The sequence below is a fragment of the Nicotiana sylvestris genome, chromosome 5 (assembly GCF_000393655.2).
Source record: "Nicotiana sylvestris chromosome 5, ASM39365v2, whole genome shotgun sequence".
NCBI classification, from domain to species: Eukaryota; Viridiplantae; Streptophyta; class Magnoliopsida; order Solanales; family Solanaceae; genus Nicotiana; species Nicotiana sylvestris.
This window is the reverse complement of record NC_091061.1, coordinates 24,779,847-24,794,073: the sequence shown is the minus strand read 5'-3', so window position 1 is coordinate 24,794,073 and position 14,227 is coordinate 24,779,847. Positions and strand designations below refer to the sequence as shown.

The 14,227-nt window shown below is 38.3% G+C and overlaps 1 protein-coding gene and 1 non-coding gene across 4 annotated transcripts; both read right to left on the bottom strand.

Annotated features, from left to right (window-relative positions):
- Positions 1-4,608: 4,608 nt before the first annotated feature.
- On the bottom strand, positions 4,609-4,769 carry LOC138869799 (U1 spliceosomal RNA). The gene has a single exon (XR_011400052.1). It is a non-coding gene; the product is annotated as a U1 spliceosomal RNA (small nuclear RNA).
- A 467-nt stretch (positions 4,770-5,236) lies between these two features.
- LOC104213194 (uncharacterized) lies at positions 5,237-11,943 on the bottom strand. Of its 3 annotated transcripts, none has more exons than XM_009762640.2 (9): positions 11,830-11,943; positions 9,246-10,854; positions 8,817-9,043; positions 8,401-8,733; positions 7,428-7,674; positions 6,856-6,984; positions 6,570-6,785; positions 6,004-6,127; positions 5,237-5,734 (listed from the first exon to the last, which is right to left on the bottom strand). In XM_009762640.2, exons 2-9 carry the CDS (start codon positions 10,791-10,793, stop codon positions 5,496-5,498), a joined length of 3,063 nt encoding a protein of 1,020 aa, XP_009760942.1. In that variant the 5' UTR covers positions 10,794-10,854; positions 11,830-11,943; the 3' UTR covers positions 5,237-5,495. The 3 variants fall into 3 exon arrangements, with proteins under 3 accessions (XP_009760942.1, XP_009760941.1, XP_070030401.1); XM_009762639.2 differs by having other exon boundaries at positions 9,246-10,897; positions 11,830-11,939; XM_070174300.1 differs by having other exon boundaries at positions 9,246-10,816; positions 11,830-11,912.
- Between the last annotated feature and the right edge of the window lie 2,284 nt (positions 11,944-14,227).

The window sequence follows — 14,227 nt, the reverse complement described above, 5'->3', positions numbered from 1 at the left end:
AAACGCACTTGAAACCGTGCTTTACAAGAAGTCCAGTAGAGACTAAGTTCTTCCTAATCTCGGGAACATGAAGGACGTTGTTCAAAGTCATGACCTTGCCAGAAGTCATCTTGAGAAATATCTTACCGTATCCTTCAATTTTTGCTGTAGCAGCATTTCCCATAGAGAGCGTCTCTTCGGGTCCAGCAGAAGCATATGTAGAAAATGCTTCCCTCACAGCACAAACATGGCGAGTGGCTCCAGAATCAATCCACCACTCCTTTGGGTTTCCTACCAGGTTGCATTCAGAAAGCATGGCGCACAAGTCATCAACATCATCATGCTTTTCTACCATGTTTGCTTGACCCCTTTGCTTGTCTTTCTTCCGAGCACGACACTCCGTAGATTTGTGTCCGGTTTTCCCACAGTTGTAGCAGTTTCCACTGAACCGCTTCTTGCTTGGGTTGTATTTCGGACCAGAAGCCTTCTTTCTCTTTTTGTTATCTTCAACAATATTTGCTCCCATTATTGTTGAATTTCCACGGCCTCTCCTTTCAGCAGCTTTATTGTCCTCTTCGATTCTCAATCGAACAATGAGATCTTCAAGGGACATCTCCTTTCGTTTGTGTTTCAAATAATTTTTAAAGTCCTTCCATAATGGAGGCAACTTCTCAATTATTGCTGATACTTGGAATGTCTCATTGATGACAAGACCTTCAATTAAAATTCCGTTAGTAAAATTACTAAAAATTTTACTTTCAACTTTTGCATTCATTTGAAATATACCTTCAGCAAGTAGATCATGAATAATCACTTGTAACTCCTGGACTTGGGTAATAACAGACTTGCTATCTACCATTTTGTAGTCCAAAAATTTTGCAGCGGCGAATTTCTTCATCCATGCATCTTCAGTTTTGTATTTCTTTTCAAGCGCATTCCACAATTCTTTTGACGTCTCCACGCCACTGTATACATTATACAGATTATCCTCCAGTCCGCTAAGAATATAATTCCTGCACAAGAAGTCAGAATGCTTCCACGCCTCAATCACGAGAAAGTTATCATTCTCTGGAGTTTCATCTGGAAGATCAGGAACATCTTCCTTGATGAACTTATGTAGACATAACGTAGTCAAGTAGAAGAACATCTTTTGCTGCCAGCGCTAGAAATCCATCCCGGAAAATTTTCCGGGTTTCTCTGCCGGTGCCAACGCCGGAGTTCGATTTGTCGATGTGTTGGCAGTCATCGTCGGAACAGCTTGATTTCCGTCATTCGCCATTTTTACTGTAAAACTGACACAGACAAATGTTTAATAAACGTTTAAAACTGGAGTGAAAAATCACGTAGATTTTAATCTCCAACAAAACGTCATGAAGGCTTTACTCTCCAAATGGGAGTACACAAAACCACAAAGGTTTTAAGTTTCCAGAATAATAAAAGTAACACAAATACAGAAATTAAAATAAATAAATTCCAACAAGATCATGTTGTTGTTGTTTCCTGTATAGTACTTCTTATTGTAAAGATTATAAGAAAGTGGGACTTTCTAGCTCGATCATTGGGGCGGTTGGTTAGAAAAATTAATTAGTATAGGAAATTGATTGAAGTCAATACTTTAGTTTTGTAAAACTAATATGTAATTGAACAAGACTCAAACTTTTTATAATATTGGCAGAGAAGTTAATGAATTAAGCAAAATCAGAAAATACCAACTGATCCATTATGTTGCTACATCATCTCAGCTAAAGCCTTCAACCTTACTACTTGTGCCACTACATTACCATTCACTAAATCCACTTAGTAAATCATAATTTCAAACTTTTTCCAAGAAACTAAAAAACAAAACAGGAAATTAAATAAAATAAATAAATTCCAACAAGATCATGTTGTTGTTGTTTCCTGTATAGTACTTCTTATCTGGTATAAATATGGAATGATGGAAGATCAAGTTTTAACTTTTCCACTCTTAGATATATATTATCCTCTTTATCAGCTACCTACAGCAGTAACATACGTAAATATAAATGATATAACTGAAACAAAAATTAATTCGAGCACACTGAATTCACAGTGTTTCCTTAAGGAATTTAATCCCCTCCTAGTACCCAAGGTTATGGATTATTTCCTCCCAGGATAGAACGAATTACACACTGGTGTAGCAGTACTTCAAACCCCAGTATTTCAGTGAACGCAAAGTTCGCCAGCAAATCACACTTACAGTTGCTTTGTTTGTAGTTTTAAAACAATGCAGAACAAGGGAGGAGAACTCAGAAGTCGAATGAAAATTCCGAGAGGAAGGAATGCAATGTATAGCCGATGTTGAATTCTTACTGAAGAGGATATCATATTGCAATTCGTTTTTCCAGTGTATACACAGTGTATACAGAGTGTATATCAATTGTATACTGAGTGTTTCGAGTGTTTTTTTCCGGTGTGTTCTCCTTTCTCTACAACTTCTGCTCTATTTATAGCAGTCATGTGAGAGAAATCCGCCCCCTCCATGGTGGAACAAGCATTAGGATATCATGGAGGAAGCACTTACATGGTGGAATGAACACTTGCTTGGTGGGAGGAGCACTTGGCCATGGTGGGAGGTGCACTAGGCATCTTGTTGCTTTCTTGGTGCAAAACAATACACGGATTGGAAAACATCCGTTACAAACACGGATTATATCACGTGAATATTCACTATTAACAAATAAATTTGGTCCAAATAATTAACCAATCGATCGATCATTTGATCAAATCCGAATCCAAATCCAAATCCAAATCTCATTTCCCATTCACTCTCATTTTAAGACTATTTCAGCTTAAACAAAAACTCAACAATCCAAAACTCAACAGATCATTCCTAGTCAGAAATGAATCTGGGACTTAATTTTAATCGATTTAACTTTTAAGATTTTTAACGTTAAATTTATTGACTTTTTAAATTTTGGGTTCGAAAATTTATATTTTTGACATTCGGTGACTTTTCACATATGTCTATACTTAATAGTTAATAAAGGAGGAGTAAGAATTTTAAGTTTGTGTTTTGAATTCTAAAAAGACAACTAATTGTGTACTGAATTATTTATTTACATATATTAAGTGCATTTTTGAACAAGAATACAATAATTTAGCCAAAAGCTAAGGGATTCTGCAAAACTCGTAAGCAGTATATTAGCAACGCGCTCGGTAACCAAAATATTAGGTTCAGTTGAACATATGCTCCCATCTATTAATGTTCACTTTGGGGAATTTGCATCTATATCCGTTTTTTGGGTCACATTTTAATTTGTACCCGCTTTGCAAAAAAAATTGCAAGCGTACCCACTTTTTCGCGGTACTTTAGCATACGGGGCTAAAATAGCAAATGCAATCACGCAAAACTTCAGCATTCTAGTAGTCGAGCTTGAAGTAGACCACTAGTGCTGAAGTTTTGTTCTCTATTTGCTGAACTTAAACATTCTAGTAGCTGAGTGTTGTGATGCTGAAGTTATTTAGGTCATTTGTAAAAACTACAGCACTAAATATGCTGAAATTTTTGTCCTGGATAAGCTTTTTCAAAAACTTCAACAGAAAATGCTGAAATTATTTAGTTCATTTGTAAAAACTTCAACTTATATAAATGGAAGTAGAAGAGGGAACATCAACTTCAGATTAACGGACATGCAAAGCAAGCTGAAGAATCAGCCAACTCCATACAAGAAATTCTTAATTTTTGTTGCACTCTCTATTCTGTTTCAAATTGCAATCACTCTCCTCTTCATTGTACATAATGATAGTGTTGTCTAAAAATGCAAAAAACTCTTCATTCAACATTACAATGAACGCTGAATTTGGTGTCAATAACACCAATTTTGGACCTTACAAGTGCTGAGACATCATTGTTTATTTTTTCTATAATGGTGCGAGTATTGGAGAAGCCTTTGTTTCTCATGGCAAAGCTGGTTTTCTATAATGGTGTAGAGTATTGGAGAAGGGCGGGGAGAAAGGAGACTGAAATTGTTTAAAAAGTGCGTACAAATTAAAAAAAAATTTAAAAATAAGTATATATTAAATGAGGGAGACGAATAGGATACCGTGAAATTTTTACACTGTCATGTTTAACCATTGGCCAAAAAGAGAAGCACTAGCGTTATTTGGCATTTGGGCACAATAGGCGAGAAGAGATTTGGGCTTGTAATTTGAAATCCCTATAAAGCCAACCTCTCCATCCAAAGAAGGGGATGCCATGTTTCTTCTCTATCACTTAGTAGTTAATTATCAAAAGTTGTTTATACATCATAATAATTTCAAGAGTTTTGCTTATGCTCGATGAAGTATCTGAATGTGTCACGAATAGAGAAAACAGATCTCCTATAAATGCAGCGTAGTATAACCAATGTCCACTTTTAACTTCATTGAAGCGAACCGAGTGGGTATTATTTTGCTTATTATTTGTATTATTTTCTTTTTTCTGCATAAGTTATTTGATTGGTTTGAATTCCTGTTAACTCATACTGGACTAATAAGGAAATGTTCAAAATTAAGTCGGCCCAGACTGTAAATAGATCCTTCCTCCATTTTGCGGAGACTTTATTGGCCCGACCATACAAGAGTAACTTCTCAGGCCCAGAGAACAAAAGCTTTAGTACTAAGATTTGGGTAGGGGCCGCGCGAACGCAGGCCCCCACTGTCACAAATTATGACGTAGGCTCGGCCACTTAGGCCGACCTTAGGTGGGCACCCCTCCAAAGTGCAATGAAGGTCACCAACCTAGGCCATGGGCCTTCTTGATCGCCCATTGACCCCGTCCAGGTAAGTATGTTTGATGTTGTTCCCTCTCATGTCTTTATAGTACTCCAGCTCCTTGCTTTCTTCTGTCTCAGCCGATGTGGGAACCTTTCGCCACTAAACATTTTCTTTTTAAGGTATGTTTCTCTGCTAAACACAATTCTTTTTCTTTTTGCGTTCCACCCTCTTTTGTTCCTTTATTGTTATTGGATATTGGATATGGGATACATTCTTATGAACCCCCCCCCCCTTCCAAATCTATCTACCACCATCTCTTTTCTTTTTGGTTTTTACCCCTTTATACTGTGAATATACGAATCATTTCATATGAAACATGATTCTTATGTACAACCCCCTCGATCCACCCACCAACTTTGTTTAGTTTTGGCTTTTTCTCTTTATTTAGTGGATATTGCAAAGAGAGCCGAATAAAAAAACACACGCACACACAAACCAGAGCCGTTTGTCTGAAGGGAAAAAGGAGACGAGATCAAGAACCTTCAAAGGGAAGAAAGAACTAGGATAGAGCCGTGAGCGAGTTGTCTTACTGATCAAAATTGTTATCAACTGAAAACGTATACATTTGAAAGCATTAGTAAAATTGTTTAACCAACTTTAAAAGGAGCACAAACAAAACGGCCTTATTTCCAAACAACTGAAACTCCCACTGTACTATAACAGGCACAGAGAAAAGTAAACATTCTACTGTCGCATCAGTTTTTGGAGGCTAGTGCTATGGATACGTGAATGCTTCAGTTTCAGAACGGATAGTTAACCGGATCACGTTGCAAGGCTTTCTGCACAAGCTCAGACTGCTCCTTCACATGAACTTGGTAGAACCCAGTGGCTGTGGCAGCAGATGGAGCGCGACCGACATACTTGATGTCATCCATGTTACCTCTGCCTCGTGATTTCATGGCAGTACAAAGGCGTGGTGCAATGTAATGGAATGCACCCATGTTCATTGGCTCTTCTTGGCACCAAACTATCTCTGCATCTGAAAATATGAAAAAGTTTGAATTAGTTATCACCAGATTTTAGTGCCAATGCATTACTAACTCTAACAGAAGGACCAATGACATTGTCTTTCTCCATTGGAAATCCTGGCACAGAGGTATGCATGCAGTCATTTTCAGGGATGCTGGTTTGGCATGCTGTGTGCTTTCATCTAAGATATGAAAATGCAATTTCTGGATAAACATACACAAATAGATTTTCATTTAATTTCATGAGCAAGAGGTAGCCCAAATATTTCAGAGGCCATACTTGGATATCGCTTCAATTCACGCTGGATAAGGTCATATGGGAAAGGACAAAGCTGTTCCACCCGACAGATAGCAACATCTTTCCCATTGGCTTTCTTTCTTTCCTCATCAAGCTCATAATAGATCTGCGAAGAGGCATGAAAAAATAATTTAGCTCTACAAACTTGTGGGGAGAAAAGAACAGTGTAATCCAAAATAAATAAAATGATCCCCATTCAAAACGTCGCTTTAATTGGAAAAACTCTTTTAACTTAACCTTTGTAACGGGGTTGGGGATGAAAAAGGGGTGCGACAACTTTGCCAACTCCGCTAGGGATAACCAGAATTCGACCTTTGATACATTGACACTTATTTGGTTTTTATCATGTTTTTGAATATATTGTGTTTGTTGGCCTAATGTGCTTACTTGCCATCTAAAGATGTTTATATCTGCATAGTGAGAGAGGAAAAAGGTGCTTTTAACTAATCCTTCATCAGTAATGTGTTTAAAATTGCATGGCACAAACTTAGGAAGAACATAATAGATAAAAATGGAATCAGATCAAATGAAAGAAGTATGTTACACACCTTTCCTGAGCAAAGGACCAGCCGTCTGATACCCTCTTCAAGATCTGAGTGGTCATTCTGATCTTTTATCAGGCGCTTAAACCTGGTACCTTGTTTGTCGAAACCTGGGTGGCCTTGAACATCGTCGAACTCAGATAGATTTGACTTGCAGTCTTTGTGACGAAGCAAGTTCTTTGGGGCCATCACAATGAGAGGCTTCCGGAAATCTCTGTGAATCTGAGGAGGAACTACACATGAGAAAACAAAAGGCGCACAAAACTTTAATGAGCTCAAGAGTGGCACTTACTTGACGCCGCAAAACATGGAAATAATTTGCAGGAGTTGTTACATTGACCACCTGCCAATTACATTCCTGAATCTGCTTTCGTAGTGTAGGTTCCATCTCTGGGATAACAAATGGGTTGTCATCACTCATCTGCCATGGAAAATCATCTCATTAAGTTGACCAAAAAACAAAGGTAATCATACTTTGTTGAAGCAATCAAAGGAACACAACTTTCATAATGCCTCCCAGATCTAGTGATAATCATCACCCATTTATTGGGGAAAAAAGTGAAGAAACATAAAAGACGAACCCAAAACATCACCATTAGATAAGTCTTTTACAAACAAATCGTTCACTTCGCTGTAGTACATAAGCTGGACCTTATATTCTATATAAACCTAGCACACTTCTAGGCACAATCCTGTGCATGGAATCACATGGTTCCAACCTCTTGTATCTTTTCTTTTCTTTCAACCATGTCACATCATATTCATATTTCATGAATTGGTAAATGCTCCTTAGCCAAAATGGAAAGAGAAACTTCCTAAATATCAGAAACGCAGCTTCTATTAGTGTGAAAAATAGCTACGCACCTGGAGGAAACGTTCCAAACGTCCACTTGAATGCTCAGGGCCCTGGCCATCATAACCATGTGGCAGAAGCACAACCAACCCAGACTGGCGCAACCACTTCGCCTCTCCACTGCTCACAAACTGGTCAAATATTACTTGAGCTCCATTGGCGAAATCACCAAATTGAGCTTCCCAAAGTACCAATGAATTTGGGTTTTCCATTGAATAACCCAATTCAAATCCCAGAACACCAAACTCAGAGAGGGAGCTGCATAGAAATAAGAGTGAATACAGAGTTATATATTGATCTTAAGGATCGTATATTAGATACTGTTGATAAATAACCACATTCGATAAACAAATAATCCACAACCACAAGTTACTCTACAGATGGACTGGAAGTTTGGGACTAATCATATTCATGAAAAAATAACAAAAGCTTGCCACTCCATAAACATAATAATTCTCCCAGAGTATCAACTTCCTGGTTCCTCAGAGAGGGAACAAGGCATACTTCACAGCAGAAGAAAGCTTCTCATAACAGAAACCAAGACTTGAGAAGGGACGAAATACAAACACGAATGACTAGATCAGGACGAAACATACATGCATACAAACAGGACATACTTTACAGCAGAAGAAAGCTTCACCCACTCACACACACACATAAATGTTTGCTCCTAAAGTGAGCTGGATATCAAATGTGAACTTTTCAGTAAGTTGATCTAGTTCTTAGACAGAAGAGCTTTCCCTGACAAAATCGAGGATCAAGTTAGGCATATTCTGATACGCAGTCAGAAGTATATTTACATGACTGAGGGAATCTGCCCACTGACGACTAGCATCATTCAGCAGAGATCAAATGGAAATTCAATATCCTAACAAATAGAGAGAAAAAAAATATCCAGCGAAAACTGGCATACTAAAGATAAAATACCTCAAGAATGCAACCTCATAAACTGGGTTAGGAAAAAAAACAGTTATAAGAACATACCTGTTGCTCACGGTGAACATCTCTTCATTTTGGTTCATCATAACATGATCAAGAGGACAGTACTGTGCCCCTGTCTCCTGATCATGAAGAACAGAATGTCTGTGACTGAAAGTTCCTCTCTCAACATCCTGACCACTCAACCTAACATGATTACCTTCCACAAGCAATGTTGCAAAAGCAAGTGCTTCTCCAACTGCCCAGTCAACACCCTCCCCTGTCTCAATCATTTTTCGGCGATCATCAAAAATCCTTTTCACTGCCCTGTGAGGCTTAAAATCATCTGGCAGCGTTGTGATTGCTTTCCCAACATTCTTCAAGATCTCGGGTTTGACACTGCAGAATGGCACATATTTTGAGTCTCATGATTCAAGCTTAGAAATAAATCATTTGAAGTTAAATGACCACTAAAAGCATACCCAGTGTTTCGAACACGTGAAAGCTGTGAAGGAGACTTAAACCCAGCCCAAAAGGCAGAAAGCCAATCTCTTTTTTGAGGGACATAATCTTTACTAGCAACGAACTCTTCATTAAGGATTCTATTAATCTTGTTATGTATCTTTTCCACATCATCTTTTGTCACCTGGCCGGATTTTAGGAGTTTGTTCTGATAGATCTCCAATGATGAAGGATGATTTCTGATGATCTATTGCAAGACATAAAATGATAAAGATATCAGTGTTGTCATACAGAATATAAGAAGATCCATTGCTTCAAGCAGAAGCTAAATGGATTCTTTCATAGTTGGTCACAATTCACAGTAGGAAGGTAAACAGAGTGAATTGCGCCCCAAATCTAAATTCAACAGTAGTTATGTATAAAGCACAAAAAAATTCAGTGAAACTAACCTTATACATCTTAGGCTGGGTGAAGGACGGTTCATCAATTTCATTGTGTCCAAAACGACGATAACAGACAATATCAACCACAACATCTGAGTGGAATTTCTGGCGCCATTCTGCAGCAAGTTCACACACATGAGCAACCGCCTCAACATCATCACCATTGACATGGAAAATTGGAGCATTCAAAGCCTTTGCGACGTCAGTACAGTACTGAGATGATCTTCCAGCCCTTGGATCAGTAGTGAACGCCACTTGATTATTTACCACAATGTGAATGGTCCCACCAGTCGAGTAATTTGGAAGAGCACTCAGATGCAGTGTCTCATAGACAACACCTTGTCCTGCAAAACTACCATCACCATGGAGTAAAATACCCATGTTCTTTGTTCTATCCACGTCATTACTGTAATATTGCTTTGCTCTAGTTTTTCCAATAACAACCGGATCCACAGCTTCCAAGTGGCTTGGATTTGCAACCAAAGATAGATGAATTCTCTTCCCACCCCTAGTAGGCCGATCATAAGAAGTTCCCAGGTGATACTTAACATCACCAGTTCCCACATAACCAGCTTCATCCCCAGGTTTTGTGCCGCCGCTAAACTCACTGAAAATCTGCTTTAGTGGCTTTCGAACAACATTACCTAAAACATTTAATCTTCCTCTATGTGGCATCCCAATAACTATGCTCTCAACTCCAAGATCTGCTGCCCTGTCAAACATCTCCTTCATGCCAGGAATCAAGGTCTCACAACCTTCAAGCCCAAATCTCTTCGCTGCCATCCACTTTGTGGCCAAGAAGTTCTCAAACTGTGTACTCCACATCAGCCGGTCAAGAATAACTTCACGCCGCTCACGATTGTACTCCATAGATGTTGGGGTTTCAATCCGTTCCCTCAACCAATTACATTTATCACGATCAGAAATATGCATGTACTCGTAACCAATGCTTCCACAATAAGCCTGCTCAAGCCGTGTTAATATTGCCCTCAAAGTTTGCACGGGACGATTCTCAGACAAGAATCCAGACATCCTCCAAACACCAAGGAAGAATTCTCTATCAAGATCAGCTTCAGTGAACCCATATAATGCTGGATCCAAATCATCAGGAATTTCCCTCTCTTCCAAACCTAATGGATCCAGTTTAGCTTTCATGTGGCCATTGACCTGATAAGCTCTCACGAGCAACAGAAGACGCATACTCTCTTGGATCGTCTGACCTGAAATCCCAGGCGACGTGGCAGCTTGTCCAACAAAATTCCTAAAGAAGTTATCCCATGACTCGTCAACACTATTTGGGTCTTGCTCCCAGGCTCGCTGAAGCTCCTCAAGGTAGACGCTGCTCGTTCCATCTAAGAAACTGTCAGTCAACTTAGAGAGTGGTACTGGTCTAGGGACAGGAGCAGCTTGTGCCTTCGGCCTGGCAACTGTGGTGTGAAAACACCGACCTTGTGATGGAAGAACGCGAGTTCTTGGGACGTAAGAACCACCCTGCGACAGAGCCCTTCTAATGGCAAGCCTTGCCACACTAGAACCAGCTCTAAACCACGCCATTACTGCAACTTAAGTTCTGAAATCTAAATGAACTCTTGGAAAGTTTTAATAATTCCTCGACCTAATTCAAACCTTAACAACAATCATTATACATCGATAACAACCTAGATGAACAATAGAGAAAATACTAGAATGAGTAATTTGAGCCAAACAGCCAAAAAAAAAGTCAATCAACATCTTTTGATTATAGAACTTTCAATCAATCAATAGTCAAATCAGCTGTGCAGTGTATTTATGGAAGAAACCAAACCCCCCTAAAAGGTAAATTTTATCGTTTTTGTTTTTTAAATAACTGAGAAATCACCCAGGACTAGTGGCATACAGTTCAAACTCGGTAGATATTGGGCCCACCCATCAAAAAATACTAGAATGAGTAATCTGAGCCAAACAGCAAACAAAGTGCCATCAACCAACATTTTCAATTATAGAACTTTCAATCAATCAACATTAAGAATCAATAAGTAGAACTTTGAATAGACTCCGAAGTGTATTTATTGAAGAAACCAAAGCCCTAAGTGGTGATTCTTTTTTTTTTATAATCGAGAAATTGCCGAGGACCAATGGCGCACGATTCAAACTCAGTGGATAATAGGCCCGCCTCTCTACACTTTGCCGCTTTTTTACCAACCTTTTGTCTATAGCAGAGTTCGAATTCTTAAGAGGTAAATATTTATCAGTTCATTTTCCCTGAAACAACAATTTAAACAGCTGCTAAATCTAAAATTATAACCTATTATCTCCTAAATGAACCAAAATATGTCCCGGGGAAAAAAAAGCAGAAATGTTCGACGAGCAGCTTCGTTAATACAAAATTTAAAACCTCATATTATAAATGAATCAACTACGCAATAATGCTAAACTATCAGGTGTCAAGTTCACATAGGCGGTGTAACACAGTGTTATAAATAGAACACCAAATTTATACTGAACTGAACTAAGGGGAATTGTAAATACATCGGGATATTATACACAGAAAGAAAAAAAACAGATCTGTATGTAATAGTGAAAATTGAATGGGATAAGAGTGAGCTGATACCTAAAATTGCGAGGAGAGAGAAGTAGAGGAAGAAGGTTAGGGTTGCAAGCCCTAGAGCGACATGGCCAATAGGCAATAGCTGAGAATGATGGATTTTTTGAAGAGAAAAGGGACGATTCAACGTTCAAGCGGCTGCTGCTATAAACGCGTGTTAAGCTGAAAAATGCATTTCCACTGCCGCCACTGTAGGACTAGGAATACTTAGCTTTACTTTTTCTACTTCTTTTTTTATTTTTTTATTTGTTTTTGGTTTTCAAACAATGTCTGCTTTGAGTTACAATCCGTTTTGGTGTGACTAATTTAAATTCATGCCAAAAAATTTCTTATTCGAATAAAGAGTTTAATGCAAATACTTGAACAGATACTTCTGATTAAGTTTATCCAGGGGCGACGCCATAAAATTCTCCAAGTATGTTAACACTTGAAAGAAATAAAAAAAATCTTGACCAAGGGGTTAAATATATATTATATATATCTAAAATATAATATTTTACTTATATACATAGTATAATTTTTAATAATATTTTGACGAAGCGTGGTCAATTGATCACCCTCAGCAAAAGGTGGCTTCGCCCGTGAGTATTGTATTGGGAAAAAAATGAGTCTGAATATTGAAGATGACGTGTCATGACACGTGGACTGGTCAAAAGGTCAAAACGCAATAAATAGTCAAGAGGCACGGGCGACAACAGATATGGGGAGAAAAAAGAAACATAGGTGTGGACCTTTACTCAAAATGGCACGAGTCTCGTACCTATTCGAGTCATTTAGAGACCGAAGATCGGAAGAAGTTGAAGATACGAATCTGATGACGTAAAAGAGTCTAAATACAGCATTAAATATCAAATACGTTAGAGAATTTGAATTAAATAGAAATGATTGTGTAACGTTTCTTCTAATGTCATTTATTGCTCATAATTGTCTTATTAAGACAAAGGCATTACACTTTCTCCTAGAATCAACTATAAAAGGAGAAGGACTCAACATCTGTGGGGACATGAAATATTATTGAGATTACACTGAAATACAAAACTACTTATTACTTTATTATTCTCAGAAGTCTTCTATTATTTTTGTCTCCAGATTATCAGTAACCCGAATTTCTTTTTATTTCTAGCTTTGACCAAAGACTCAGATTTTTGGTTAAACAAATTGGTTCCGTTACCGGGAAGCTGATAATCTATTCTTTTTACGTTACATCCTACCTGTTGTTATCATCATGTCAAACAACAACGAAAACATTCATGAAAATCAAGCACATCAAGTGGATGGAGATCAACGTGATGATCTTTCCCCTCAAGGTTCTCCACGTGGATCTCGTGAGGGCACTCTTAATGATCAATCTAAGCATGTTGATGGAAGAGATGAGGTTTTACAGAAAATAATTGACGCACGGGTTGACAAAGCTTTAGAAGCTCTAATCCGTCGATTACCTGCTGCACTGTCAACACCAAATGACAACACGTTGTAAAATCCCCGTTCTGGGCTGATTAATTCGGGTAATGGAGCAACCTACAGTGATTCACAGGAAGGAGAACCAGGTAATTCAAATAATTCTCATTTGCAAAATTTAGTACTAACTTTGCAGAAACAACTTAAGGAACAGAATGAGCGCATCGAGCAAATCCCTGGAGTTCCCCTTGTAATCAAAGGAGTGGATGTGGATAAATACTCACAACAACCTTGGAAACCAAGTGTTGCCCCCCTTTCAATCTCTAAAAAGTTCAAAATGCCTGACATCTCGAAATATGATGGCACAACAGACCCACGTGATCACGTAACTGCATTTACTACAGGTGTAAAAGGCAACGACTTGACCAAGCAAGAAATTGAATTAGTGTTGGTCAAGAAATTTGGAGAAACACTCACCAAGGGTGCATTAACCTGGTATTCTCTTTTACCTGAAAATTCTATAAACTCTTTTGCTGAGCTTGCAGATTCTTTCATTAAAGTACACTCGGGAGCTCAAAAGGTTGAAAAAAGAATGGAAGACATTTTCAAAATTAAATAGAGGGACTCAGAGTTGCTTAGAGATTTTGTTGATAGATTGCAACGTGAGAGGATGACTTTACCTCGTGTACCTGATAACTGGGATGCAATAGTTTTTGCAAGCAACTTAAATGACAAAAGTTTAGAAGCCACGAGAAAACTTAAAGAAAGCCTTCGAGAGTTCCCTGCAACTACGTGGAATGACGTTTATAACAGGTATAGTACGAAGTTGCGAATTGAGGAGGATACCGTACCTCAGTTTCATCATGAAGAAAGGAGCAATTCCAGGAGATCAGAAACCGGAAAAAGATCAGGTAAAAACAGGTACGATCCATATATGGGACCTGCAGGGAAAGACTCACTGTCAAAGCAGGATAGTCAACGATATGATCAAAAATCGAGGAACATG

What these genes read in the sequence shown, in the direction of transcription:
- LOC104213194 (XM_009762640.2), bottom strand. Translation starts at nt 10,793, where the DNA reads ATGGCGTGGTTTAGAGCTGGTTCTAGTGTGGCAAGGCTTGCCATTAGA. An exon ending in CCCAGCCTAAGATGTATAAG is followed by an intron (nt 9,044 to 9,245) that starts GTTAGTTTCACT and finishes GTCTTGCAATAG; the next exon opens with ATCATCAGAAATCATCCTTC. An exon ending in TGAATTGAAGCGATATCCAA is followed by an intron (nt 5,735 to 6,003) that starts GTATGGCCTCTG and finishes TCATATTTTCAG; the next exon opens with ATGCAGAGATAGTTTGGTGC.